Raw genomic sequence first — 25,526 nt, forward strand, 5'->3', positions numbered from 1 at the left:
GTATGATGCAACTTCACAGAAGAAAGACGTGGAATACATTCACGGCCGTTCAGACTGATGAACATGCGAGGACTTCCATCCAACAGAAAAGGAAAGGGAATTCAACCAACCCTCATCATGTCATTACTGTCTTTTTTATTTTTACTTTTTTGTTTTTTTTTTTTTTCCGTTTTGTTTTTAGGAATTTTAACAAATTATGCTAGACTGGTCTTTAGATTTCATTTTGTACTCCTGTTGCCCTTCTCTTTCCAGCTGCCCAGCCATTTTACAACACAGTTTAATTGTGCTGGAATAAAAATGATAAATATCAATGGACCACAAAACGTGTGTGTGTGTGTGAGACGCTGTTGCTGTGTTTCATAGGTTTACTGTATTAATTTGTGCACATAGTGCGATTTCGTAGTATGGGTGTAAAAACATTTTACATTTTTATTTAAAAAAAAAAGACTAAAACCTGAAACGCTTCAAGAGGTATTCATCTTACCGTGAAATACTGTTAGAGATTTTTATAAAATTAATGAAGTCTGGATAAACAATATTATATTAAATTACTCCGACAAAAACAATCTGGCTTTTACCTCAGAGAACAGGTGATGCAAGCCACACTCGTTGAAATGCAAAGCAGGCTGCTTCCATTAGTGTGGCGTTTCAGGGCCTGAAGGGAATAAATTACAGCCCATGGAGAAGCGCCTCCATGACACGGCGTCCCCACAGATATATACCCAACTGACTTCTCAGAATACATTTGCTGTCCAAATCATTCTTTGTTTACTTTGAAAAGAATATATAGTACGTTTGGATTTATTTTAACGATTACATCGTACTCCATACTAATGCTGTTTAAATGTGTAATGTTAATCTTGATGTAACATATCAAATGTTGTAGTTTTGGTTTTGGGGTTTTTTTTGGGGGGGGAGAGACTGATATAAATCACGTTTATCGTTTCTGTAGTTAACGAAACATCTTTTTTCATTTCTATGGAATTTTCAGTTTTCATGAGTGGAAAAGGTGAGTTTATGCCAATGAATTTCACTTCTACGTTTTGAATAAATTTAGAAAGATCAGTGGATCAAGACAATTGTGTTAATGAAGAAGATGAAGAAGAAGAACCTTTACTGGAGCTGACCCGTATTAGCAGAGCGTGGGTTTGGTTGTGTTTGTTTTTTGGATCTCTGCTAATTCTTTCTGAGATGGGGATATTTTTATATATAACCCCAATTCCAAAAAAGTTGGAACACTGTGTAAAACATAAATGAAAACGGAATGTGAAGATTTGCAAATCATAGAAACACTGTATTTCATTTAAAATAGTACGTGGACAACGTATCAAATGTTGAAAATTAGACATTTTGTTTCCTTTTTGAAAAATTATATGCTCATTTCAAATTTGATGTCAGCAACAGGTTTCAGAAAAGTTCAGACAGAGGCAACAAAAGACTGTAAAAGTTGTATAATGCTAAAAACCCCCCCCCGAATTTGGTTAATTGGCAACAGGTCAGTAAGATGATTGGGTATAAAAAGAGCATCGCAGAGAGGCGGAATCTCTCAGAAATAAAGATGGCGAGGGGTTGACCGTTGTGTGAAAGACTGTGTGAGCAAACAGTGCAACAATTTAAAAATAACGTAACATTCTCAATGTAAAATTGTAAAGAATTTGTGGATCACATCATCTATGGTCCTTAACAGGGGCGTGTTTAGCCTATTTTTGGGGGTGCTCAAGCACCCCCAAAAACGAGCTCAGCACCCCCTAGCTCAGCACCCTCAAAAACACTGCTTTTGGACGTAATTTTCAGAAATAAGTGCCCTTGCGCACTGCGCAATGAATGTGAGCGCGGGCGTGTGTGTGTTCTTGAATTCACCTGTTACGTGATAGTTCTATGAGCAGTAAAATCCCTCTCCTCCTTGCGTCCCCTCTGATTGGGTTGCCTGTCCGTGCGAGCGCTTGCTACGACATGGTGGTTTTTTTAACTGGATTCCACGCCGATGAGGAACTCGAAGTAGCACCTGAGTATTACTGGCATAGCGAGATGTGAAGGTACGGATGGGAGTTACGATTGTTAAACACAACACAATAATATGCATAATGCAATATTGATGTTCCCTGGTCTATGAACAGAATGATAAAAACGACATTTATCATCCATATCGAGATACTTTTGTGCAGAGCTGTACAAGTGCTACGGTGCTAGACCACCGTGTGTTAGTCAATTTTATTTAATGTAACATGGCGTTTACGTTTGCTTAGATGCTAGAATCGCCCCTGCTGTCAGCTCTGGGGGCTAAGCACCCCCAAAGATCAGATGCTAGAATCGCCCCTGGTCCTTAATATAATTAAAAGATTCAGAGAATCTGGGGAAATCTCTGTATGTAAGAGACAAGGCTGAAAACTGACACTGGATGCCTGTGATCTTCAGGCCCTCAGGAGACCCTGCATTAAAAGCAGACACATGTCTGTAGTGGAAATCGCTGTATGGGCTCAGGAACACTTCAGAAAACCATCGTCTGTGGAAACAGTTCATTACTGCATCCACAAATACAAGTTAAAACCAGATATAAACAATATCCAGAAACACCGCCCCCTTCTCTGGGCCTGAGCTCTTTTACTGAGACTGAGGCGAAATGGAAAATTGTCCCGAGGTCTGATGAATCAAAAGTAGAAATTCTTTTTAGAAATCATGGACACCACGTCTTCCAGGCTAAAGATGAGAGGGGCCATCCGGCTTATCAGCGCACAGTTCAAAAGCCAGCGTCTGTGATGGTACCGGTATGAGGGGGCATTAGTGCACATGACATGGGTAGCTTGTACATCTGGGAAGGCATCATTTAATGCTGAATGATATGAACACGTTTCAGAGCAATATGCTGCCATCCAGAAAAACTCTTTTTCAGGGAAGTCCTTCCTTCTTTCAGCAAGACAACGCCAAACCGCTTTCTGCACATATTAAAACTGCATGGCTCCGTAGTAAGAGAGTCCGGGTGCTAAACTGGCCTGCTGCAGTCCAGACCTGTCTCCTATTTAAAACTTTTGGTGCATTATGAAGCACAAAATATGACAAAGGAGACCCCGAACTGTTGAGCAACTGATAATTGTTTATCAGGAAAGAATGGGACAACATTTCTCTTCCAAAACTACAGCAATTGGTCTCCTCGGTTCCCAAACGTTTACAGAGTGTTGTTAAAAGTAGAGGTGATGCAACACAGTGCTAAACACGACCCTGTCCCAACTTTTTTTTTGAAACATGTTGCAGAGATCTCATCTCATCTCATTATCTCTAGCTGCTTTATCCTTCTCCAGGGTCACAGGCAAGCTGGAGCCTATCCAAGCTGACTACGGGCGAAAGGCGGGGTACACCCTGGACAAGTCGCCAGGTCATCACCGGGCTGACACATAGACACAGACAACCATTCACACTCACATTCACACCTACGCTCAATTTAGAGTCACCAGTTAACCTAACCTGCATGTCTTTGGACTGTGGGGGAAACCGGAGCACCCGGAGGAAACCCACGCGGACACGGGGAGAACATGCAAACTCCGCACAGAAAGGTCCTCGCCGGCCACGGGGCTCGAACCCAGACCTTCTTGCTGTGAGGCGACAGCGCTAACCACTACGCCACCGTGCCGCCTGTTGCAGAGAGATCAAATTAAAAATGAACATACTGTATATTTTTTTTTTAATTTCTCAGTTTCAACATTTGATATGTTGTCTTTGTACTATTTTCAATAAAATATCAGGTTTCCACGAGTTGCAAATTATCGCATTGTTTTTATTTACAGTTTACACAGCAGCGTCCCAACTTTTTTTTGTAATTTTGTGTGTGCATGTCTGGTGTGTGTATACAGACACGTGTTTTTCATACGAACTACATCTAAGTACCTAAATTTATCAAAACAATTCATCGATATCCTCACAAGTGAAGACATTGAAAAATATGTTACTCAATGTCCCGGATGTCGTTCGTATGAAAGATTCGAGTGGTGTATTTCCCAGTAAAACCACTGAGGTCTGTATAAAATGTGGAGAGCTCATAGCCTGTTCCCGGCGAGTGAAGCCATCTTACCACTCACACCACATGTATTTGGCGTATGTGTTAAACCGTCATATCCGATCAAATTTGCCCCAAGAAAAGTATCTCCTGACTTTTCCCCCTTTCATTACCTCCTCTTATTTTCTCAGCTTTACCCCACATTCCTTACATATCTTCATAGCACTCCCCTTCCAGTCTAATCTCCGATTGCTGTTTTTTGAACGGCTCTTTTGCGACTATAATTATTTCAGCGGAGATTATTTCAGTTTTTCTTTTATACAGTGTATCTTTCTCTTTCATATATTTCTTCATCTTTTCTATCTATCATTATTATACCAACACAAAGGCTGTACAACACTTCCTTTCTCTTTAGGACAGTTGTTGAAACAGGATTATTTTTTCATGTTATTTGCCATTTTCACTTCATTCTCACAGTCAGGTCTTAACAGTATTTATTGGTCGCAAGCTGCATGAATACTGTGACAGTGAATTATGTGACCAATAAATACTGTTAAGACCTGACTGTGAGAATGAAGTGAAAATGGCAAATAACATGAGAAAATAATCCTGTTTCAACAACTGTCCTAAAGAGAAAGGAAGTGTTGTACAGCCTTTGTGTTGGTATAATAATGACAGATACATAGAAAGGAAGAAAAACTATACGAAAGAGAGATACACACTGTATACAAGAAAAACTGAAATAATCTCAGAAAAATTAATTATAGTAAAGTCAAGTTTATTTGTATTGCGCTTTTAACAATAAACACTGGTGCAAAGCAGCTTTACAGAATTTGAACGACTTAAAACATGAGCTAATTTTATCCCTAATCTATCCCCAATGAGCAAGCCGGTGGCGACGGTGGCAAGGAAAAACTCCCTCAGATGACATGAGGAAGAAACCTCGAGAGGAACCAGACTCAAAAGGGAACCCATCCTCATTTGGGCAACAACAGACAACATGACTATAACATTAACAGTTTTAACGTGAAGTCAGTTTCGTTGATGTTATAAACTCTTCATTGATGGAAACTTGAGTGCAAAACTGTTCATGATAACTGCAGTCCGAAAGTTACCACGTCAACTAACATAAAAGCATTACTGTAAGAGTCCAGAGCGTCTTCCAAGTGTGACTTTCAACTGTCCATATGCGGCCGTCCTCCACAGGAGCGATGCGATGAGACTCCAGCCAGACGTAGGGCGTCAGGATGGATCAGGCAGGTCCGAGGAGCAGAAGAGGTCAGCGTCTCGAGGTCAGCGTCTCGATCTCAGGATTGACATGTAAAAGAGCTGTGCAACAAAATGATCAGCGACTGGACTGGAAAGAAAGCACTTGTGAAATTCCTTTCTGCATTTAACCCATCTGAAGCAGTGCACACATACCCAGAGCAGTGGGCAGCCATGTTAACAGCACCTGGGGAACAGTTTTGAGATAGGTGCCTCGCTCAAGGGCACCTCAGCCCAAGACCGTCCCATATTAACCTAAAAGGATGTCTTTGAACTGTGGGGGAAACTGACGCAGACACGAGGAGAACATGCAAACTCTGCACAGAAAGGCCCCTGCCGGCCGCTGGGCTCGAACCCAGAACCTTCTTGCTGTGAAGGGGAGCGGTATAAATATCTATAAGGAATGTGGGTCAGAGGAGGTCATGAAACGGGGAGGAAAAAAGTCAGGAGACAGTTTTCTTGGGGCAAATTTGATCAGATAAAATAGTTTAACACAAGACACGCGGTGAGAGTGGTAAGATGGCGGCCAGATGGCTTCAGTCTGACGAGCCTGTGAGAGTTTATTTCGAGCTCGGTGAGTAAATATCTGTTTATTTACGGGACCCTCTTCGGTTCCTTTAAAAGTAGCGACACGCCCATTCCAGTCCCGCCTGCTCTCGCGGTTAAATCTGATTGGTAGGCTGCAGTGTTTGTTCCGCTACTTTCAACCAATGAAATCGTCGCTAGCTTCGCTCTGTAAACCAATCAGATTGCAGGGTTTGAGTGGCAGTTTAAACTGTTTTGGTTTGGTTTAAATGCTGGAGTGCAGGCCGGAAGCGCTGGAGCAACGCTGTCCGGGAGCGGATTGTGATTCAGCAGCCCCGGAGGTTTCCCCGCTGGCAGTGTGGAAGGTGGGACGCGTTGCTGAGTAAATTAGGATTTGAGCTTTAAACGGGAGTTTATTCTTCATTAACGCGCTCTTTCTGCTCCGTGTCGTTACAGGAGAGAGAGTGAGTGAGAGACTGTGAGTGAGAGAGAGAGAGAGAGAGAGAGTGTGTGTGTGAGACACTGAGCGTGTGTGTTGCCGCAATGCCGTCCCGCGCCGGGGATTATGAAGTCCTCAGCACCATCGGTTCCGGCTCGTATGGAAAATGCCAGAAGATCCGGAGGAAAAGCGACGGGAAGGTACTGTAACTCCCGCTGAGCCGCTCAGGCCGCTGCTGCGCGGTGCCCAGGGAGCAGCAGGGAGGGAGTGAGGGAGCTCATGCTGGCACAGTGCCCAGGAAATAGCAGCAGCAGCATCAGGCTACAGTTATCGACACCACCACCATCTTTTGGCCGTTGTTGCAAAAGTAGACTTTTTCAATTTGTAAATTGTGCTTGAACAGTTACTCAAACTTCCACTGGGAAAAAAGGAGTTAATTCCTCATTACTTAGCGTATCAGATCGAATACAAGACTTTCCGTCCGACGTTCAAGACCGATCCTTCCGTCCGATCCTTTAGTCCGACGTTCAAGACCGATCTGTTCGTCCAATCCTTCCGTCCGACGTTCAAGACCGATCCTTCCGTCCCACGTTCAAGACCGATCCTTCCGTCCCACGTTCAAGACCGATCCTTCCGTCCCACGTTCAAGACCGATCCTTCCGTCCGATCTTTTAGTCCGACGTTCAAGACCGATCTGTTCGTCCAATCCTTCCGTCCCACGTTCAAGACCGATCCTTCCGTCCCACGTTCAAGACCGATCCTTCCGTCCCACGTTCAAGACCGATCCTTCCGTCCCACGTTCAAGACCGATCCTTCCGTCCCACGTTCAAGACCGATCCTTCCGTCCCACGTTCAAGACCGATCCTTCCGTCCCACGTTCAAGACCGATCCTTCCGTCCCACGTTCAAGACCGATCCTTCCGTCCCACGTTCAAGACCGATCCTTCCGTCCCACGTTCAAGACCGATCCTTCCGTCCCACGTTCAAGACCGATCCTTCCGTCCCACGTTCAAGACCGATCCTTCCGTCCCACGTTCAAGACCGATCCTTCCGTCCCACGTTCAAGACCGATCCTTCCGTCCCACGTTCAAGACCGATCCTTCCGTCCCACGTTCAAGACCGATCCTTCCGTCCCACGTTCAAGACCGATCCTTCCGTCCCACGTTCAAGACCGATCCTTCCGTCCCACGTTCAAGACCGATCCTTCCGTCCCACGTTCAAGACCGATCCTTCCGTCCCACGTTCAAGACCGATCCTTCCGTCCCACGTTCAAGACCGATCCTTCCGTCCCACGTTCAAGACCGATCCTTCCGTCCCACGTTCAAGACCGATCCTTCCGTCCCACGTTCAAGACCGATCCTTCCGTCCCACGTTCAAGACCGATCCTTCCGTCCCACGTTCAAGACCGATCCTTCCGTCCCACGTTCAAGACCGATCCTTCCGTCCCACGTTCAAGACCGATCCTTCCGTCCCACGTTCAAGACCGATCCTTCCGTCCCACGTTCAAGACCGATCCTTCCGTCCCACGTTCAAGACCGATCCTTCCGTCCCACGTTCAAGACCGATCCTTCCGTCCCACGTTCAAGACCGATCCTTCCGTCCCACGTTCAAGACCGATCCTTCCGTCCCACGTTCAAGACCGATCCTTCCGTCCCACGTTCAAGACCGATCCTTCCGTCCCACGTTCAAGACCGATCCTTCCGTCCCACGTTCAAGACCGATCCTTCCGTCCCACGTTCAAGACCGATCCTTCCGTCCCACGTTCAAGACCGATCCTTCCGTCCCACGTTCAAGACCGATCCTTCCGTCCCACGTTCAAGACCGATCCTTCCGTCCCACGTTCAAGACCGATCCTTCCGTCCCACGTTCAAGACCGATCCTTCCGTCCCACGTTCAAGACCGATCCTTCCGTCCCACGTTCAAGACCGATCCTTCCGTCCCACGTTCAAGACCGATCCTTCCGTCCCACGTTCAAGACCGATCCTTCCGTCCCACGTTCAAGACCGATCCTTCCGTCCCACGTTCAAGACTTTTTCATACACACTATCAATTATCTTTTATATTTCAGGTATTTGTTTGTTCAAATAAAAGAGGAATTCTCAATGGACTTTGAATGAAACAAAACACATTTTTTGTAAAGCAAATGAGTGCCAGAGTGGATCACATGACACCGTTCCACAATTATCGACATCCAGATGATTTATTTAAAAAAAAAACATTTGTATGTGGTATTCAGTTAACAAATGAGTTGATTCCCGATTACTTAGCGTATCAGATCGAATACAGGACTTTTCGTCCGACATTTAAGACTTTCCGTCCAAAGCCTTTTTCATACACACTATATCAATTATTTTATATTTCAGGTATTTATTTGTTCAAAAATGGTTTCCGCTTCGGTCAAATTCTATTGCAAATTTTTCTATTGAGAATAATTCTTGGCGGCACGGTGGTGTAGTGGTTAGCGCTGTCGCCTCACAGCAAGAAGGTCCGGGTTCGAGCCCCGGGGCCGGCGAGGGCCTTTCTGTGTGGAGTTTGCATGTTCTCCCCGTGTCCGCGTGGGTTTCCTCCGGGTGCTCCGGTTTCCCCCACAGTCCAAAGACATGCAGGTTAGGTTAACTGGTGACTCTAAATTGAGCGTAGGTGTGAATGTGAGTGTGAATGGTTGTCTGTGTCTATGTGTCAGCCCTGTGATGACCTGGCGACTTGTCCAGGGTGTACCCCGCCTTTCGCCCGTAGTCAGCTGGGATAGGCTCCAGCTTGCCTGCGACCCTGTAGAACAGGATAAAGCGGCTACAGATAATGAGATGAGATGAAATTGGTATGTGGTATTAAGTTAACAAAGCATAGTTTTTATTTAAAATTTGTTTTACACAGACTTGTATTTTGTACAAAATATCTTTTAAATAAATATATGGATGTCGGTGCTTACATAAATGAAGAAGTAATTCCACTGTTTGAGCAAATGAACTGATAATGTTTAACCTGTCACAAAATCTTTTTGTTCCACTTTAAGTATTTTCATAGATCACATTTTGTTAATCATTCGTTGTTTTGTATTAATTTCTAGTTTTGTAGTTTACCAATAATTCAAACAATGCTCTAATTTGTTGCAATTTGATTCAGATTGAAGCTTCAGTATTTTCAAGCAAGTTTTTTTTTGTTGTTTTGTTTTTTAAATTGGGATTTTAAATTTGCATCTAAAAATATAAAATGTCTACTGATATGGTAAATATTTACAACAAAGTGCAAAAAAGAATATTTTCTGAATGGAATAGAATCTGAATTTCAAGCATGTAATTTTTTTTATATGCTAGGAATTTTATTATGTTCTAATTCTATTTATTGCAATAGGATTCCAAATACTCTGTAAACATTCTATATGAATCAGGAAAAAAAAAAATCACAGCACTTTTTAAAAAAAAATTTTTAAGTACTTCATCTACTTCAATAATGTTGTACGTGTCCATCGATTTCGATGAGGACCATTCTTGTCATCCTGTTTAGGATGGGGGGGAAGGAAAAATTTGAAGATTTAGTCTGAGACTACGTTCAGACTGCACCCTGAAACGACCCATATCCGATTTTTTTGCCCATATGCGACCTGTATCCGATTTGTTATTGACAATCTGAACGACACAGATCCGATTTTTTTCACATGCGACCCAGGCCGCTTGGATATGTGGTCCTAATTCCGATGCATATCCGATATTTTCACATGCGACTGCAGTCTGACCGGACAGGTCGCATTCATGTGACCTACACGTCATCAACAAGAGACAAACGTCACTATTGTGCGTTGGCTAATCCCGCCTCTTTGGTGGAAAACAACAACATTTGTACAGTTTTCAGAATTTAAATAGACTTTTATAGAATTGATCAAGCTAATGGTGGATTTGGTAGGGACCTGGATGTTGATCTGTTTGCCTGATTAAATAAAACAGTTTCTATAACTGATTTATAACTTAAACCATCCTGTATTACAAGATTATAAGATTGTTCTGGAAATTTCCAGTAATTTGACACCTTCGGTCTCATTAGTCTGCTGCCCACATTAATCAGATTATTGTGTGAGTTCCGCCGCCACAAAAACCACATCGCCAGGTCTCGCCTCATCTCCATAGCAAACTGCACTGGTGTTTCTGCACCTTGAGCCAGCGCTGAGAGAAGTTGCAGAATTCAGCTGGCTATAAACAATCTAAATAAATATTTATTTATAAAAATGTAGAAAAAGTTTATTAATATGACGAAATAAATATGTGCAAATTATTAAGCCTGAATTAAGAGTAATACAGCGGCCGTATCCCAAATGACTGCCTACTGAAGCTCGAGTGCACTATATAGAGTTTAAAAATCCATTACTTCCTAGTAACATGTAGTGCACTTAAATTACAGAGACATTTAGGAGTCAACCCTCGTTACCAGGCTACACGTTTTCATTTCAGTTCAGAAACAAAAACACACACGAGACCTCACACTTTAACACTAACCAGATAATTAAACAAACAAACAAAAAAGAAATCATTAAACATGAAGAGTGCGCTTTTTTTTTGGTTTACGTATTACGTAGATGTGCTTATTACGTGTCAATTTGCGCATCCGGGACACTTTTGGGTCGTTTTCCGTTCATATTGGAGATCGCATACAAGTCTCATAATTGGTAATGTGAACGGCCTAACAAAAAAATCGGATTTCACAACAAATCGGATATGGGTCGTTTCAGGTTGCGGTCTGAACGTAGTGTGAGAGTGCGCAGTTGGCTGAAAAGTCCTATTTGTGTACGGAAGGTGGCTTCATACAGCTTGACGCCTTCGTGTACAGCAGAGTGCCATTTGAGTCGGTCCAGAGCAACTTCCTCCCAAGAGTCAGGGTTGATTTATCAAAAGCTTTAAGGGATGCTTTTAAGGTATCTTTAAAGTGTTTCTTCTGACCTCCTTGTGACCTCTTCCCTTGCTGTAGCTCACCATAGAAGAGTTTTTTGGGCAGCCGATGGTCTGGCATGCAAGCAATATGGCCAACCCAGCATAGCTGGGACTGCATCAAGATGGTACAGATGCTGGGAAGGGCTGCTCACACGAGAACTGGGAAAACAGCTTGCCATCTATTTGGTACTTGAAGCTGATTCCAACATTGCCATTTCTGAATGTATCTGTCAGCATGACTGAGAACATGATGCTGAACAGTGTCGGTGCCAGAACGCAGCCCTACTTGATGCCATTGGAGACTGGAAATGGTGCAGATGTCTTGCCGTTATCTTGGACTCGTGCCTGCATACCATTGTGAAACTGGTGAACCAGGGAAATGAACTTCTGTGGGCATCCATACTTGGCCATGATTTTCCACTTAAACCTTCTCTACTCACGGTGTCAAAAGCCTTCGTTAGGTCAACGTAGGTGGAGAACAGGTCAACATTGTGCTCCTGGCATTTCTCTTGCAGCTACCTAGCAGCAAACACCATGTCGATGATTCCATGCTTTTTCTGAAATCCACACTGGCTTTCAGGCAGAAGTCCTTGGTCAAGGTGTGACACGAGACGGTTTAGCAAGATCCCGGCAAGTATCTTGCCTACAATAATAAGCAAGGAAATGCCTCGGTAGTTATCACAAACTTGACAGTTTCCTTTCCGCTTGTACAGGTGTATGATGGCGGCATCTTTGAACCCCTGTGGAATTGTGTCCTGTTGCCACATGAGTAGGAACAGCTGATGGAGCTTCTCAGTCAGCACTGTGCCACCTTCCTTATAAACAACTGCTGGAATGGAGTCTGAGCCAGGCGCTTTGCCACTGGAGAGTAGACGAATTGCTTCCTGGGTCTCAAGCAACGGTAGTGGGTCATCCAGTGCTCCATTGATGGGCACCTGGGGGAGATGATCTATGGCTTCATTACTGATGGAGGAAGGGTGATTTAAGGATGTTGTTGAGGTGCTCAGCCCACCGTTCGAGAATCTTTTCTCTTGGTCATAAATCAAAGCGTTCCTATCTGCACTAAGAAGGGGGGGATGATCCTGAGGATGTGGGACCGTAGACCTCTTTCAAGGCATCGTAAAAATTCATGTTGTGTCTCTCAGCGTAACCCTGGATCTTGTCAGCTTTGTTACTCAGCCACTTGTCTTGTATCTGGTGCAATTTTTGCTGAGCAGTCCTGCAAATGGCATTGTAAGCATATTTCTTTCCAGTGGATGTGGGGTTGCTCAGGTAGGCTTGGTGGAGACGGTGTTTCTCATCCAAGAGCTCCACATTCTGGCTGTTCAGAGAGGCAGATTCTAGGCATTCTTCCAGTCTCTCCATAAAGGCATGTTTGATGGTAGTGTCTTTCAGCTTGGCGATGTTGAGCCGTTTTGGAGCCTTTTGACCTTGAGGGTGGATTTTGAGTTGAATTTGGATGTTGAGCTTTGAGACTACAAGGCAATGATCTGTCCAGCACTCAGTGCCGCACATCTTTGTCACATGCACGTCCTTCCTGTCCCTTTTCCTGACAAATGCGTAATCGATGAGATGCCAATGCTTTGATCGAGGGTGCATCCATGACGTCCTGTTACAGGTGGGGAGGCTGAATACTGTGTCGGTGATCAACAGTTCATGCTCTGTGCAGGTCTGAAGCAGTAGTAGTCCATTGCTGTTGCATTGGCCCACGCCGTACTTTCCAATCACTCCATCCCAGGAGACGTTGTCAGAGCCAACTCTGGCATTAAAGTCACCAAGAATGAGGAGTTTGTCTGCTTTTGGAACAGCAGCAATGACCGAGTGAAGGTCCTCATAGAACTTGGCTTTCACCTCATCAGAGTTGGTCATAGTTGGGGCATAGGGACCAGATGCAAGTGGGAGTTTCAAGGTCATAAGCCTGTCATTTACTCCCTTTGGAATTCCAGCTAGCCTGCTGACAAGTGATGCCTTCACTGCAAAGCCAACACCAGCCTCACGTTGCTCTTCGTTCCCTCGTCCACGCCAAAAGGTGTAGCCAGAACCCCTTTTACAGAGTTCGCCTGCAAGCCGAGTCTCACTCAGGACTGCAATGTCAATGTTGTACCTGGCGAGTTCATTAGCAACTAGAGCTGTCCTTCTCTGGGGTCTGTTCCTATTGTCTCTGTCCAGGAGGGTGTGCATGTTCTATGCACCAAGGGTGAGAGGAACAATCTTTATCTTCTTAGGGTTTCAACTGATGCTAGGGTTTCAGCTGATGTAGGGTCCCCGCCAGCTGCGGTATGCTGGCTAGGGTGAAATGGAGCAGGCAATGTTTAGGACACCTTTTCTAGCCCCTTCCTCATGCCATGGAGGTGAGCAATGCATTCCTAAAGAGGGCTGCTCAGTTACTCAGACGGCTACCGGACTCCACCGCTGCTCCTGTCAGTGAAGAATGACCCTATGGCCTGAGTCGCTTGTGTGCAGGTCCGTGACTACGACTGCCAGTGTACCCACACCTGTCGCTTCGACGTTCACCTGTCGCCACAGGACTTGGAGGTGTATGGGATATGACAAAGGATGACCAATGAATTGCGCAATAAATTTGTTGAAAGTGAAGAAGAGTTGCGTGACATTGACCTCTCTCATCTGAAGCCATCTATTTCCAGTGGCAAGACCAGGTCAAGACGACGGGAGGATGGCAACGGATGCAGTGTATGACCAAAATGTCCTTTGGTGCCAATGGGAGATTTGGTGACACGGGGAGAACATGCAAACTCCACACAGAGAGGCCCTCGCCGGCCACGGGGCTCGAATCCGGACCTTCTTGCTGTGAGGCAACAGCGCTAACCACTACACCACCGTGCCGCCCTGTCAGAGCTATTGTTTATTTAATAATTATTCACCGAAGGTGAAGTGAATATTGGTGAAGAATAACGGTCTCGGTTATTGTTCACTGAGGCGAGTAATTGTTGCAGTATAAATACACAAGCAGTTTATTTTTAAAATTGTATTAACAAGTAATTTCTTTCAATTTTCAAAAGCAGCATGCAAATGTAATGCACGCAGGCTTGTCCCTTATCTACGCCGACTTGCATAAAATACTTTGTTTTGAAAGAGATTTTTAAAAAAATTTTAAAAATCACAATTCCGCCTTACCTTTTGGATAGTTTTAGACCAAACTTCGTAGCATCTTTAGCGTTTTTAGGAACAGCATTTTCTTTCATAATTTGTAATGCGTCCTGATTTATGGTGACAAAGTGATCAGCCATCATTTTGCTGAGTCGCTCGAGGTGACCTATCAAGAAATAGTTTGAATTTCTTGATCAATCAGCCCCCTGCAATTTTGTATAAACACTTTTCCATATTTATACTAAAGAAAACTAATCAACACCACCTAACCAATCAGATACAATAATTCAACAGTACTGTTATTTATAAGGGGCGGCACAGTGGTGTAGTGGTTAGCGCTGTCGCCTCACAGCGAGAAGGTCCGGGTTCGAGCCCCGTGGCCGGCGAGGGCCTTTCTGTGCGGAGTTTGCATGTTCTCCGGGTGCTCCGGTTCCCCCCACAGTCCAAAGACATGCAGGTTAGGTTAACTGGTGACTCTAAATTGACCGTAGGTGTGAATGTGAGTGTGAATGGTTGTCTGTGTCTATGTGTCAGCCCTGTGATGACCTGGCGACTTGTCCAGGGTGTACCCCGCCTTTCGCCCGTAGTCAGCTGGGATAGGCTCCAGCTTGCCTGCGACCCTGTAGAACAGGATAAAGCGGCTACAGATAAGAATAATGATTTTTGATGTTTGTATTTTTCTTTCCTGGGTGAGCCACACTCGTGCACTGTATGTGTGCACCTGCACATGCACAGACCATTGCATATTTATTACAAGGCCTAGGATAGGAGGTTACGTTTGTTAATAAATGGAACTTTTTCGTGATAAAGTTCTTCCATCCATGGATTGTGTTTCCTGTCCATGGATTAAAACAATGAATGGGTGGATTGATGGAGGGCAAAACAAAACAAAGGAATAAATAATCTTTTAATTAGCAACATGGCACACATGGGTTTTTTTGTGTTTTAGATCCTGGTGTGGAAGGAGCTGGATTACGGCACCATGGCGGAGGTGGAGAAGCAGATGTTGGTGTCGGAAGTGAACCTGCTGCGGGAGCTGAGACACCCGAACATCGTCCGATACTACGACCGCATCATTGACCGCACCAACACCACTCTGTATATCGTGATGGAGTTTTGTGAGGGTGGAGACCTGGCCACGCTCATAACCAAGTGCATTAAAGAGAGGTAGCTGCATATGTACATCATCTTAGCACGGTGTCTTGGGCATTAATTATTTGATGCACTGAAATATTTAGTTTGGACTCCTTTAAATCGTGGTGGCTGCCTTCTAATGCGATTAACTTTGGACAAATTTCAAGCAGCACCACATAATCCTAATCCCATAATGCTGTTAGTTCTAAATGACCACGAATTCTGAATTAAACAGTGCCGAGCTCCATGTTAATTAACACTTGGGCAGTTATAACATTTAAACTGAACATTGGCTTATTAATATGATGGTAATTTTACTCTTTCTAACATTCCGTTATCCATAGCCGCTTATCCTGCTCTACAGGGTCGCGGGCGAGCTGGAGCCTATCCCAGCTGACTACGGGCGAAAGGCGGGGTACACCCTGGACAAGTCGCCAGGTCATCACAGGGCTGACACATAGACACAGACAACCATTCACACTCACATTCACACCTACGCTCAATTTAGAGTCACCAGTTAACCTAACCTGCATGTCTTTGGACTGTGGGGGAAACCGGAGCACCCGGAGGAAACCCACGCGGACACGGGGAGAACATGCAAACTCCACACAGAAAGGCCTCAGTTGACCGCTGGGCTCGAACCCAGAACCTTCTTGCTGTGAGGTGACGGTGCTAAACGCTAACCGTGCTGTTGAATTCTTAAGCTTCGAGTTAATTTATATCGGGGCACTCAAGGCTCAACATAATGGTGAAGGTAGATGCAATAAAACAAGATGAGCAGTTAATTGTATGACACTTCTTCATATTTTTTTTTTTTTTTTTTTAAGTATTGTACCCCAGCTCCGGGGGGGGGGGTTAATACTGGTTTACGGTACCTCTGTCCGTCCATCCATCCGAAACACCCTCTTTCTCAGCAACCACAAATCATAGCCAGTGGGTACTGAACTTCAGCTTGGGGTTCTATACCGTGTATACGGTTTTCAGGTCTTTCGCACATCGACTTCCTGTTTACCGACTGAATGTATTTTTGAAACCGGTAGTGTGGATTTTGACGCTATTTCAAGAAGCAAACTGCTATTTCAAAATGACAGTTTACCAGGATGCTGTTTGAAATCCCTGGGGAGAGACACGGCTCTTTACTTCCTTGTTTCAGGGTTCATTATTTGTTGAAGTCAACATTCATAATAAGCGTCCTATTCCTTCAATTGCTTGCGTTCTGATATAAGCGAGAACGGGGAGGACACGCAAGTGAGCAGTAGCTCACAGTTGATCTTTTTATTAATGAATTAACTTGCATTTGTTGGCAGTTTGCTGTGATTGTGTAAGAGGAATAAAACACTCCGTGACATTTGTCATTGATGAGTAATCTGATTTTGCGGTTCACGTGAGGATGCATCACACCACTTCTTCACTGATTATGTCTGGAATAATGTACAGCAAGCTGGTCGTTACTGCGAAATAAAACCTGTCTGGGTGACACAGAATTCTGATGCAAAGCAAAAAACTTTTTATAACAACATCTAAAGAATCTTCTCTGTTCTATATTTTGTATCGTGTGTGTGCTGCTGTCTGATAGGAAATTTCTGGAAGAGGAGTTTATCCTGCGTGTCATGGCTCAGCTGTCTCTGGCCCTGAAGGAATGTCATAGCCGAAATGTTGGCGGCAGCGTGGTCCTCCATCGTGATCTGAAACCTGCTAACATCTTCCTTGATGCCAAGCAGAACGTAAAACTCGGAGATTTTGGCCTGGCACGGATACTTAAACATGACACGAGCTTTGCCAAAACCTTCGTTGGAACGCCGTATTACATGTCACCTGTAAGTAAGGCACTCTGGTCTTTTCCTAACCATAATAACCAAAGCATTAAAGTGCCATTCCACCATTGGATGTATTCTTTGGCATAAAATACAATATATTTTGACAACATATATAAATGGAATCACTAGATAGAGAAATCTTTTAGCTTCAAAATGATATATCAAACATAATTTTTTGACAACGACAAGTATATTAATTTTGCGACCAAAGTCACCTACCCTTTTAATTTCCGCGTGGTAGTGAAACGTGATGTCATCGGCAGGTTCCCCTTCTTGTGTGACGTGGCACATATTATCAGCAATGGCGGATAGAACGCGATAAAAATCTCTCATCTCATTATCTCTAGCCGCTTTATCCTTCTACAGGGTCGCAGGCGAGCTGGAGCCTATCCCAGCTGACTACGGGCGAAAGGCGGGGTACACCCTGGACAAGTCGCCAGGTCATCACAGGGCTGACACATAGACACAGACAACCATTCACACTCACACCTACGGTCAATTTAGAGTCACCAGTTAACCTAACCTGCATGTCTTTGGACTGTGGGGGAAACCGGAGCACCCGGAGGAAACCCACGCGGACACGGGAAGAACATGCAAACTCCGCACAGAAAGGCCCTTGCCGGCCACGGGGCTCGAACCCAGACCTTCTTGCTGTGAGGCGACAGCGCTAACCACTACACCATCGTGCCGCCTGCGATAAAAAATAATACCAATAAATAGCTAATACCAATAAATCTAGCTAACTGAAAGATTAACTCAAAATTTTTCGCAATTTTTTTGGCCCCCATATACGAGGAGAAATGACTCTCTCACTTTGGGGGTTTCCTGGTCTAAAAATAGACCGACACGTGGTACACAAGAAGGGGAACCTGCCGATGACCTCACGTTTCACTACCGCGCGGAAATTAAAAGGGTAGGTGACTTTGGTTGCAAAATTAATATACTTGTCGTTGTAAAAAAATTGTTTGATATATCATTTTGAAGGGGCGGCACAGTGGTGTAGTGGTTAGCGCTGTCGCCTCACAGCGAGAAGGTCCTGGGTTCGAGCCCTGGGGCCGGCGAGGGCCTTTCTGTGCGGAGTTTGCATGTTCTCCCCGTGTCCGCGTGGGTTTCCTCCGGGTGCTCCGGTTTCCCCCACAGTCCAAAGACATGCAGGTTAGGTTAACTGGTGACTCTAAATTGACCGTAGGTGTGAATGTGAGTGTGAATGGTTGTCTGTGTCTATGTGTCAGCCCTGTGATGACCTGGCGACTTGTCCAGGGTGTACCCCGCCTTTCGCCCGTAGTCAGCTGGGATAGGCTCCAGCTTGCCTGCGACCCTGTAGAAGGATAAAGCGGCTACAGATAATGAGATGAGATATCATTTTGAAGCTAAAAGATTTCTCTGTCTAGTCATGTTGTCATATATTGTATTTTATGCCAAAGAATACATCCAATGGTGGAATGGCACTTTAACTTCAGTTTCTGTGCACTTTTCAAACTCGCTGGTATTTTAAACAAACTTTCCCAGCACGTAGTATGTGAAGAATAGTTTGACCTTTCCTGGAGAAGGGTTCTAGCCATATTGCTGTGTATGAATGGAAAAATTTCTTAGGTATTTTAGACATGCTGCATACTTACTGTTAGCTTGAGTGCTTGGAGGGTAAGGTGACCACCGCACTGAATTTCCCGCGGCTGTCTTGTATCCTCTGTGCAAAAATGTCTCTCCTTCCTTCCAAATATTCTACTTGTATTTGTGTCCTCGGGTAATTAAGCAGGGCCGTGTTTCCTCAAAGCATCACAGCATGTAAAGATCGTTAGATGCTAAAGTGAGCATCACAATGAACTCACTCTCGGAGTTGAGATCTTAACTTTGCAATGCTTTGGGGAAACTCGGTCCAGAATTCTTGTATTGTGAGCTGTGTGTCCTCCATTCTAGATAGCAAGAACTTTTGGAATCTTTTCAGTTGTTTGCATTACTGTCGTAGTGATCTCACCGTTAGTAGTGATTGCGTGTCTGTTAAATGCCATTAATGTAATGTAGTGACTGCATGCTGGTTTTGCCCACAGGAACAAATGAATCGCATGTCCTATAATGAAAAGTCAGACATCTGGTCCTTAGGATGTTTACTGTATGAGCTCTGTGCTTTGTCGTGAGTATTCACACTTTAATTCCCCATCAAGTATTTTGCTGTAATGGTTTCTTATGAGGCGGTACATTTGTAGTAGGGTGTGTGGTTTTTTTTTTTTAAATATAACTCTGTCTTGGATTTCGCAGTCCCCCATTCACAGCCTATAACCAGGAAGAACTGGCTGAGAAGATCAATGAAGGGAAGTTCGGGAGGATTCCATACCGATACTCCAATCAGCTGAACACGCTACTGTGTAGGATGCTGCATCTGAAGGTCTGTTTAGATGTTGAACGTTTTCCCCATGTTTGCTGCTTCGCTTAAACGGATCCTCCAGTAGATTTACTCTTAAACTTACGTTAAGGAAAAGTATTCATAGACTTCAACGTGGCGGCACGGTGGTGTAGTGGTTAGCGCTGTCGCCTCACAGCAAGAAGGTCCGGGTTCGAGCCCCGTGGCCGGCGAGGGCCTTTCTGTGCGGAGTTTGCATGTTCTCCCCGTGTCCGCGTGGGTTTCCTCCGGGTGCTCCGGTTTCCCCCACAGTCCAAAGACATGCAGGTTAGGTTAACTGGTGACTCTAAATTGACCGTAGGTGTGAATGTGAGTGTGAATGGTTGTCTGTGTCTATGTGTCAGCCCTGTGATGACCTGGTGACTTGTCCAGGGTGTACCCCGCCTTTCGCCCGTAGTCAGCTGGGATAGGCTCCAGCTTGCCTGCGACCCTGTAGAACAGGATAAAGCGGCTACAGATAATGAGATGAGATGAGATTTCAATGTTCATTTTCAGAGACTAGTGTTCTAAAAAAAAATTAATTTTTATTCAAATACCAGATGGGCTTCCCATGGAAGTGGTGTAGTGGAAGCTTGGCTGTTTTATAGCCTCTGCTTACATCGTGGTTTTGCTAGTAGAGTTCGAACAAATCCTCTAACGTGACGCGTTCATCTCCCAACAAAACACTGGACAACCGTCTCTGGATTTCAACGCTGACTGGTTCATCGGTTTGCACTGCAATCTCCCTCTTTCTGGTCAATTCACATTCCTAGCACATAACTGAAACTACCATGAAATAAAACTTGGGAAATTTCAAATGAATGCGTTTCGTGCAAAATGTTCGGAGTGATTTCTGTTATCTGCAGCTCACCAGGTAAGACACCGATAATATACTACAAAGAATCACGGTAGAACAAAGTCGAAACTAACCTCCTGGTGATCTTGTCTCTGTTGGCGCTCAACACTGCATTGGCAGACTTTTGCAGCTGAACAATGGGCAAATATTGTTGGCACAGCATCGTTTTAGCTTTATTCTGGAAGCCCCCTTTTATCTTGGGCCATCCTTAAAAAAAAAAATCCGTTTCCTGTCCACCGGGTGAGCAAAAAAATTTTCAGTCGGGAGGGAGGGATTTTTTTTTTTTTAATATATGGATGGATAAGAAATCGCAATGCTGTGTTTGCTTTTTCTTTCAGTACTTTTTTTATTACAAAAGCAGACACATTTAATAAAATATGACGGTTTAATCAACTGAAACTTGTACAAATACTTTAAGTTAGCATTTTAAATGCTGACTGCAACATTTGCAAAACTTTTACAAAGGTACTTAAAATGTCCGACACATGGACTTTTTGTAGTTCTAAATCGAGCGTTAGGCCTAGTTCGGATGAAATTACACTATTAAAATGATCACTGAATGATTTGTTCTTCTGAATCTTTACTATTTTGTTGTTCGCTAGAATACCATTTTGCGATTTCACACTTAACCAAATGCTTAAACTCCGGATCTCCTTCCTTCATGGTGGCGGACATTTTTTTGTGCCGCACGGCGAATGCGCAGAGCTGATTCAGTTCTATATTCTGCGCGGAATGCAGGGCTTTCCACAAGCGCCGGCTGCCGGCCGTACAGCCGACTAAACAATTAAGTCCAGCCGGCTACTTTAATGACTATTATTTTTGTAGCCCACAGGCTCTAAATATTAATTTTCGATTTTAATAAAGTTAAATGTTTATCTAACGGACTGACAATAATGTCAAACTGAACCGCACTCATTTAAGTTGTGATTTGCGCTGTTTGTACCGATAATAACCACAAATTCCCCGCAGACTTCGTTGATCAAGGGAGAGTAACTCATCCGCGGCCCCGACATGCAGTGTGTGCGCGCGCACTCGGCGGAGGCAGTAGTGTGTCGGAGGGAACAGAAGCAGAGATGACGCTTATTTTGTCTCCGGTAAACCAGTCTTCTCTCGTTCAATTCCGTGCTGGCATCAAAAGACACCGTTGGTTGTAAATGAACCCAAACTGAGTGGTTGGAGTGTATTTTCATACACAAATGGAGAAATGTTGGCTGAGTGTGTAATTGTGTCGCCCCACTGCAGACCGTTGTCGTTGTTAATTCATAGCATGCTCAGCTGCGTGAATGTGTCATGCACCGAAAATAAGAGATTTACAAGCCAGGAACGCCTCATGATGCAATACGCAAGAAAAGAAAGATGATTTACTGCCATTTTACTTTGTATTTGAGTAAAGTGAATAAATAAATGGTCTGTGGAAAATACATTTAATCCTGGGAACTGCGTGCACAGGAGTTTTTGTGTTCGATTTTAGATTTACGAACCCGAAAAAAATGTCAAAAAACCGGCGTTAAAAAAAAATTTCAACGGCACTCACCCGGCTGGTGGACCGGAAACAGAACATTTTTTTTTAATAATGGCCTTGCTTTTAATTCCGTCGATTCATCAAAACAGGATTATTCAAAATGTCCAGAGCATAAGTAGGGCACCGCAGGCAGGTTGTTTTGAGGTCTTCTGATTGCATGAATCCATCTCTTGCAAATCCTTGATTGCAAGGGACATCAAAGCAAAATAGAAACCCAGGTGTCGGCCATGTTGGTGGATATACAAATGCGGGGTCAAGCGACATTCCATACAAAACATAGTCACGCGTGCGCAACTCCTGTTTTTCCACTACTTTAAGCGTTCTTTTAGCTCTGCCATATGGTTGTGGTCACAACAGTACTTGTGACCGTGGCATGTTCCAATTTTTTTTGGCACGCCGTCCGTGATTCGGAAAGAGGGTGAGGAAACCGAGGCTTAGTACGGAGACGAGACGAGCACGGCTGAACAACATCGGCAGGGCTGATCTAACAGAGGCTAAAACCAAAACAGCTCGTGTTGCAGTAATCATTTTATCTCAGGTGAGATTCAAAAGCTTTCTCGATAATATCATGGAAGAATTTTATTTCATGTTGCTAGAATTTTGCTATAAAATGAGCGTTCTCTCTTGTCGCGGTTCACTCGGTCGTTGTTATAATTTTAACACGTGTATTTATACTAATCCGTGTATTTATAATAATCCGTTTCGCTTCTAGGAGCGCCAGCAAAATTATTCGATAGAAACGATCCAGACTGGGCACCCAGTCAGAACACGGGCTACGTTTCGTCCAAGGTCGGACTTGATTCTTCGGCAGCCGAACCAGATAGAACGCGATATCTGGCTACTCGATGATCGGTAGAAGCGTCTTGTCTTTCGAAAAGTCTGACTTTTTAAAATAATATGGGTCAAAACCCACACATATCTATCTTCTCTTTGTATCGAATCTTCACTCGATCGTTCAAATCGTGCTAATACTGAGAAAATTCAGCATTGTTTCCAGACACGCTTTCAGCGACTGCAATCTGAGTTGCTTTGTATAGACCCTTTTCAGTCACGTGACCTTCATAAACGCGACCGCCATTTTGGACATGTAGTGGACTTCGGCTCGAATCAGTTTGAATGCGAGGAAGGCGACAAACGAAAAACATATAAAAGAAAAAGGAGCGAGATGCAGAAAACACCTTCACTATCCAGCGACGTAGGGCATTTACAGGGCGAGCAGAGGGAGAGGTATTAGCAAAAATTGAGGTTAGCAGGCTTAGAGAACGACGTTTACCTGCTTCCACCAGGATTGTTCACTGACGTATGGAAGTACACGAAGCCCTCGTCTTTACCTGACTTCGGCCCACATGATCTGTATACCTATGTCGTTAAAAACCCATCGCCATACACATACACGCCAACGTCCGAGGTTCCGGAGTGCGCTCCGGCTTGCTCCAGGAGTGCTCCGGCCGAGGTTCCGGAGCGCGCTCCGAGTGTTCCGGCCGAGGTTCTGGAGCGTGCTCTGGCTTGCTCCCCCTCAAATTAAGCAGCGCGCTCTGGCTTGCTCGCCCTCAAATTAAGCAGCGCGCTCCGGCTTGCTCCGGAGCAAGCCGGCACGCGCTGCTTAATTTGATGGGGAGCAAGCCAGAGCGCGCTCCGGAACCTCGGCCGGAACACCCCGGGAGCAAGCCGGCGCGCGCTGCTTAATTTGATGGGGAGCAAGCCGGAGCGCGCTGCTTAATTTGAGGGCGAGCAAGCCAGAGCGCGCTGCTTAATTCTCGGACGTTGGCTCCGGCAGCTATTTATACTGGATCCGGTGTAAATAGCTGCCGGATCATAATTACAGTAAACTAGTAAATACAGTAAAGGAAAAACTTGAGACTGAAAGGTTTTAACAGTCATCCAAATGACTGAACGTAAACATTGCTACAGTAACGTACCAGCTACGATGTTGTTGACATTAGCTAGTCAACAATAGCTGCTACAGAAGAACAAAGAGGTTACAATGGGTTATTTTAGCCTATTTGGTTACACACTCGCCGCCACAGAATGTTAACAGCAATGTAATGCCTTTTCTGGCTAATTTTATTCGTCTTACCTCCAACAAAGTGGTCACTACACAAGCGTTGGTGTGCCGAGGGCTGCCAATCTTTCCTGTTAATGGCCGCTATCCATCTTCTCCGTCGGGATCCGATAAAATGATAACCCTTGCCTTGTTTGTTGATGGTTACTACATCCAGGTGCACAACAATATAGTGGCATGATGGAAGTCTTGCTGAAAATAAACACTTTCTTTGCTGCCGTTCCTCAGTGTTGGATGTGGTAAACTACTGGTAGTACACGTCCAAAATGGCGGCCGCATTTGTCGTGACGTCACGTGAAAAGGGTCCATATCCACCATCCTGACGTAGCACGTTTTCATCACGTGGTTGCAAGTCATCTGCAGTCGGACAATTCTAGCCAGGTAAATGGTGAAAAAATATCATCTCGTCCTTCGTTTTGCCATTTATATGCTGCGCAATGAGGCATACTTATTTAAAAACCTGTAAATTCTGCAAAAAATGCTTGCAAAACTCGCAAAACCACGATGTAAGCAGAGGATATAAACAGCGGGGTTCCTCCAAGCTTCCACCACACCATGTTCTCGCATATGTCACTTCCGCGAGAGGCCCATCTGGTATTTTAATACATTTTTCTAGAACACTATTTGGTCTCTGTTTGTTTGACTATTGAAATCTATGAATACAAAAGTTTAAAAGTAAATCCGCCGGAGGATCGGTTTAAGGTCTGCTGCAGGGTTTTAAAATCCCTGAACTACATTGTTCTGAAGGCTCAGGATAATTTGCTTCGAACACTAAATGTTCGGACGGAAAACATGGTGGATGGCACAAAGCACTGATGGTGGAGACTTTTTTTTTTACATAAGCATTTAAATACACGTTTCCCTTCAGAAAGCTTCAGTTACAAATATGATTTTCTTTAACATAAAGTCCACTGGACAAGTCCTTGTGAATTAGCTTTTACTATGGAAACAACATATTAGAATATACACATGGTGTAAACCTATGGTTTTAACATCTGGAGCTGCTATTATAGAAAACTATTCAGATTCAAGACCTTGGGGGGTGGGGTTAAATAATCTTCTCGTCTGGACAATACGCTGTTTTTAATATAACCTTGAAATGCTTGCTGCTCTCAAGATTTTTTTTTTCCCTTTTCTTTCTCTCCTACCTGACTGTCAGGATTACCTGCGTCCTTCAGTAGAGTCGATCCTCCAGAGCTCGTTAATCTCCACGTATGTGGCTCAGGAGCAGAAAAAGGCACAGGCGAGGCAGCAGCGGGGGTCATGTGAGACAGAGCAGCCCAAACTGGTGGAACTGAGGCTGAAGGAGCAGGCACTACGCCAGCGTGAACAGGACCTCAAGGAGCGGGAAGAGAGACTGGAGCGTAAGGATCATTGTTCTTAATTATCATCATACTTTAATAATGCAGTACGATAGTTCCAGTCCACTAATTTGACTGATCAAGCTGTGTTTAGTGGTACACTACCGTTCAAAAGTTTGGGGTCACCCAGACAATTTTGTGTTTTCCATGAAA

General features: G+C 44.4%; 1 protein-coding gene across 1 annotated transcript in view; it reads left to right on the top strand.

The window, feature by feature from the left end:
* The first annotated feature begins 6,034 nt into the window (after window positions 1-6,034).
* Window positions 6,035-25,526, top strand: part of nek2 (NIMA-related kinase 2) — a 39,494-nt gene continuing 20,002 nt past the window's right edge. Inside the window, 7 exon segments of the mRNA XM_060916140.1 lie at window positions 6,035-6,144; window positions 6,236-6,418; window positions 15,194-15,411; window positions 16,955-17,195; window positions 19,244-19,326; window positions 19,452-19,578; window positions 25,172-25,376. Coding sequence (XP_060772123.1) covers window positions 6,323-6,418; window positions 15,194-15,411; window positions 16,955-17,195; window positions 19,244-19,326; window positions 19,452-19,578; window positions 25,172-25,376 — 970 coding nt within the window. The 5' untranslated portion in view covers window positions 6,035-6,144; window positions 6,236-6,322.

Source organism: Neoarius graeffei, chromosome 3 (genome assembly GCF_027579695.1).
Source record: "Neoarius graeffei isolate fNeoGra1 chromosome 3, fNeoGra1.pri, whole genome shotgun sequence".
NCBI classification, from domain to species: domain Eukaryota; kingdom Metazoa; phylum Chordata; class Actinopteri; order Siluriformes; family Ariidae; genus Neoarius; species Neoarius graeffei.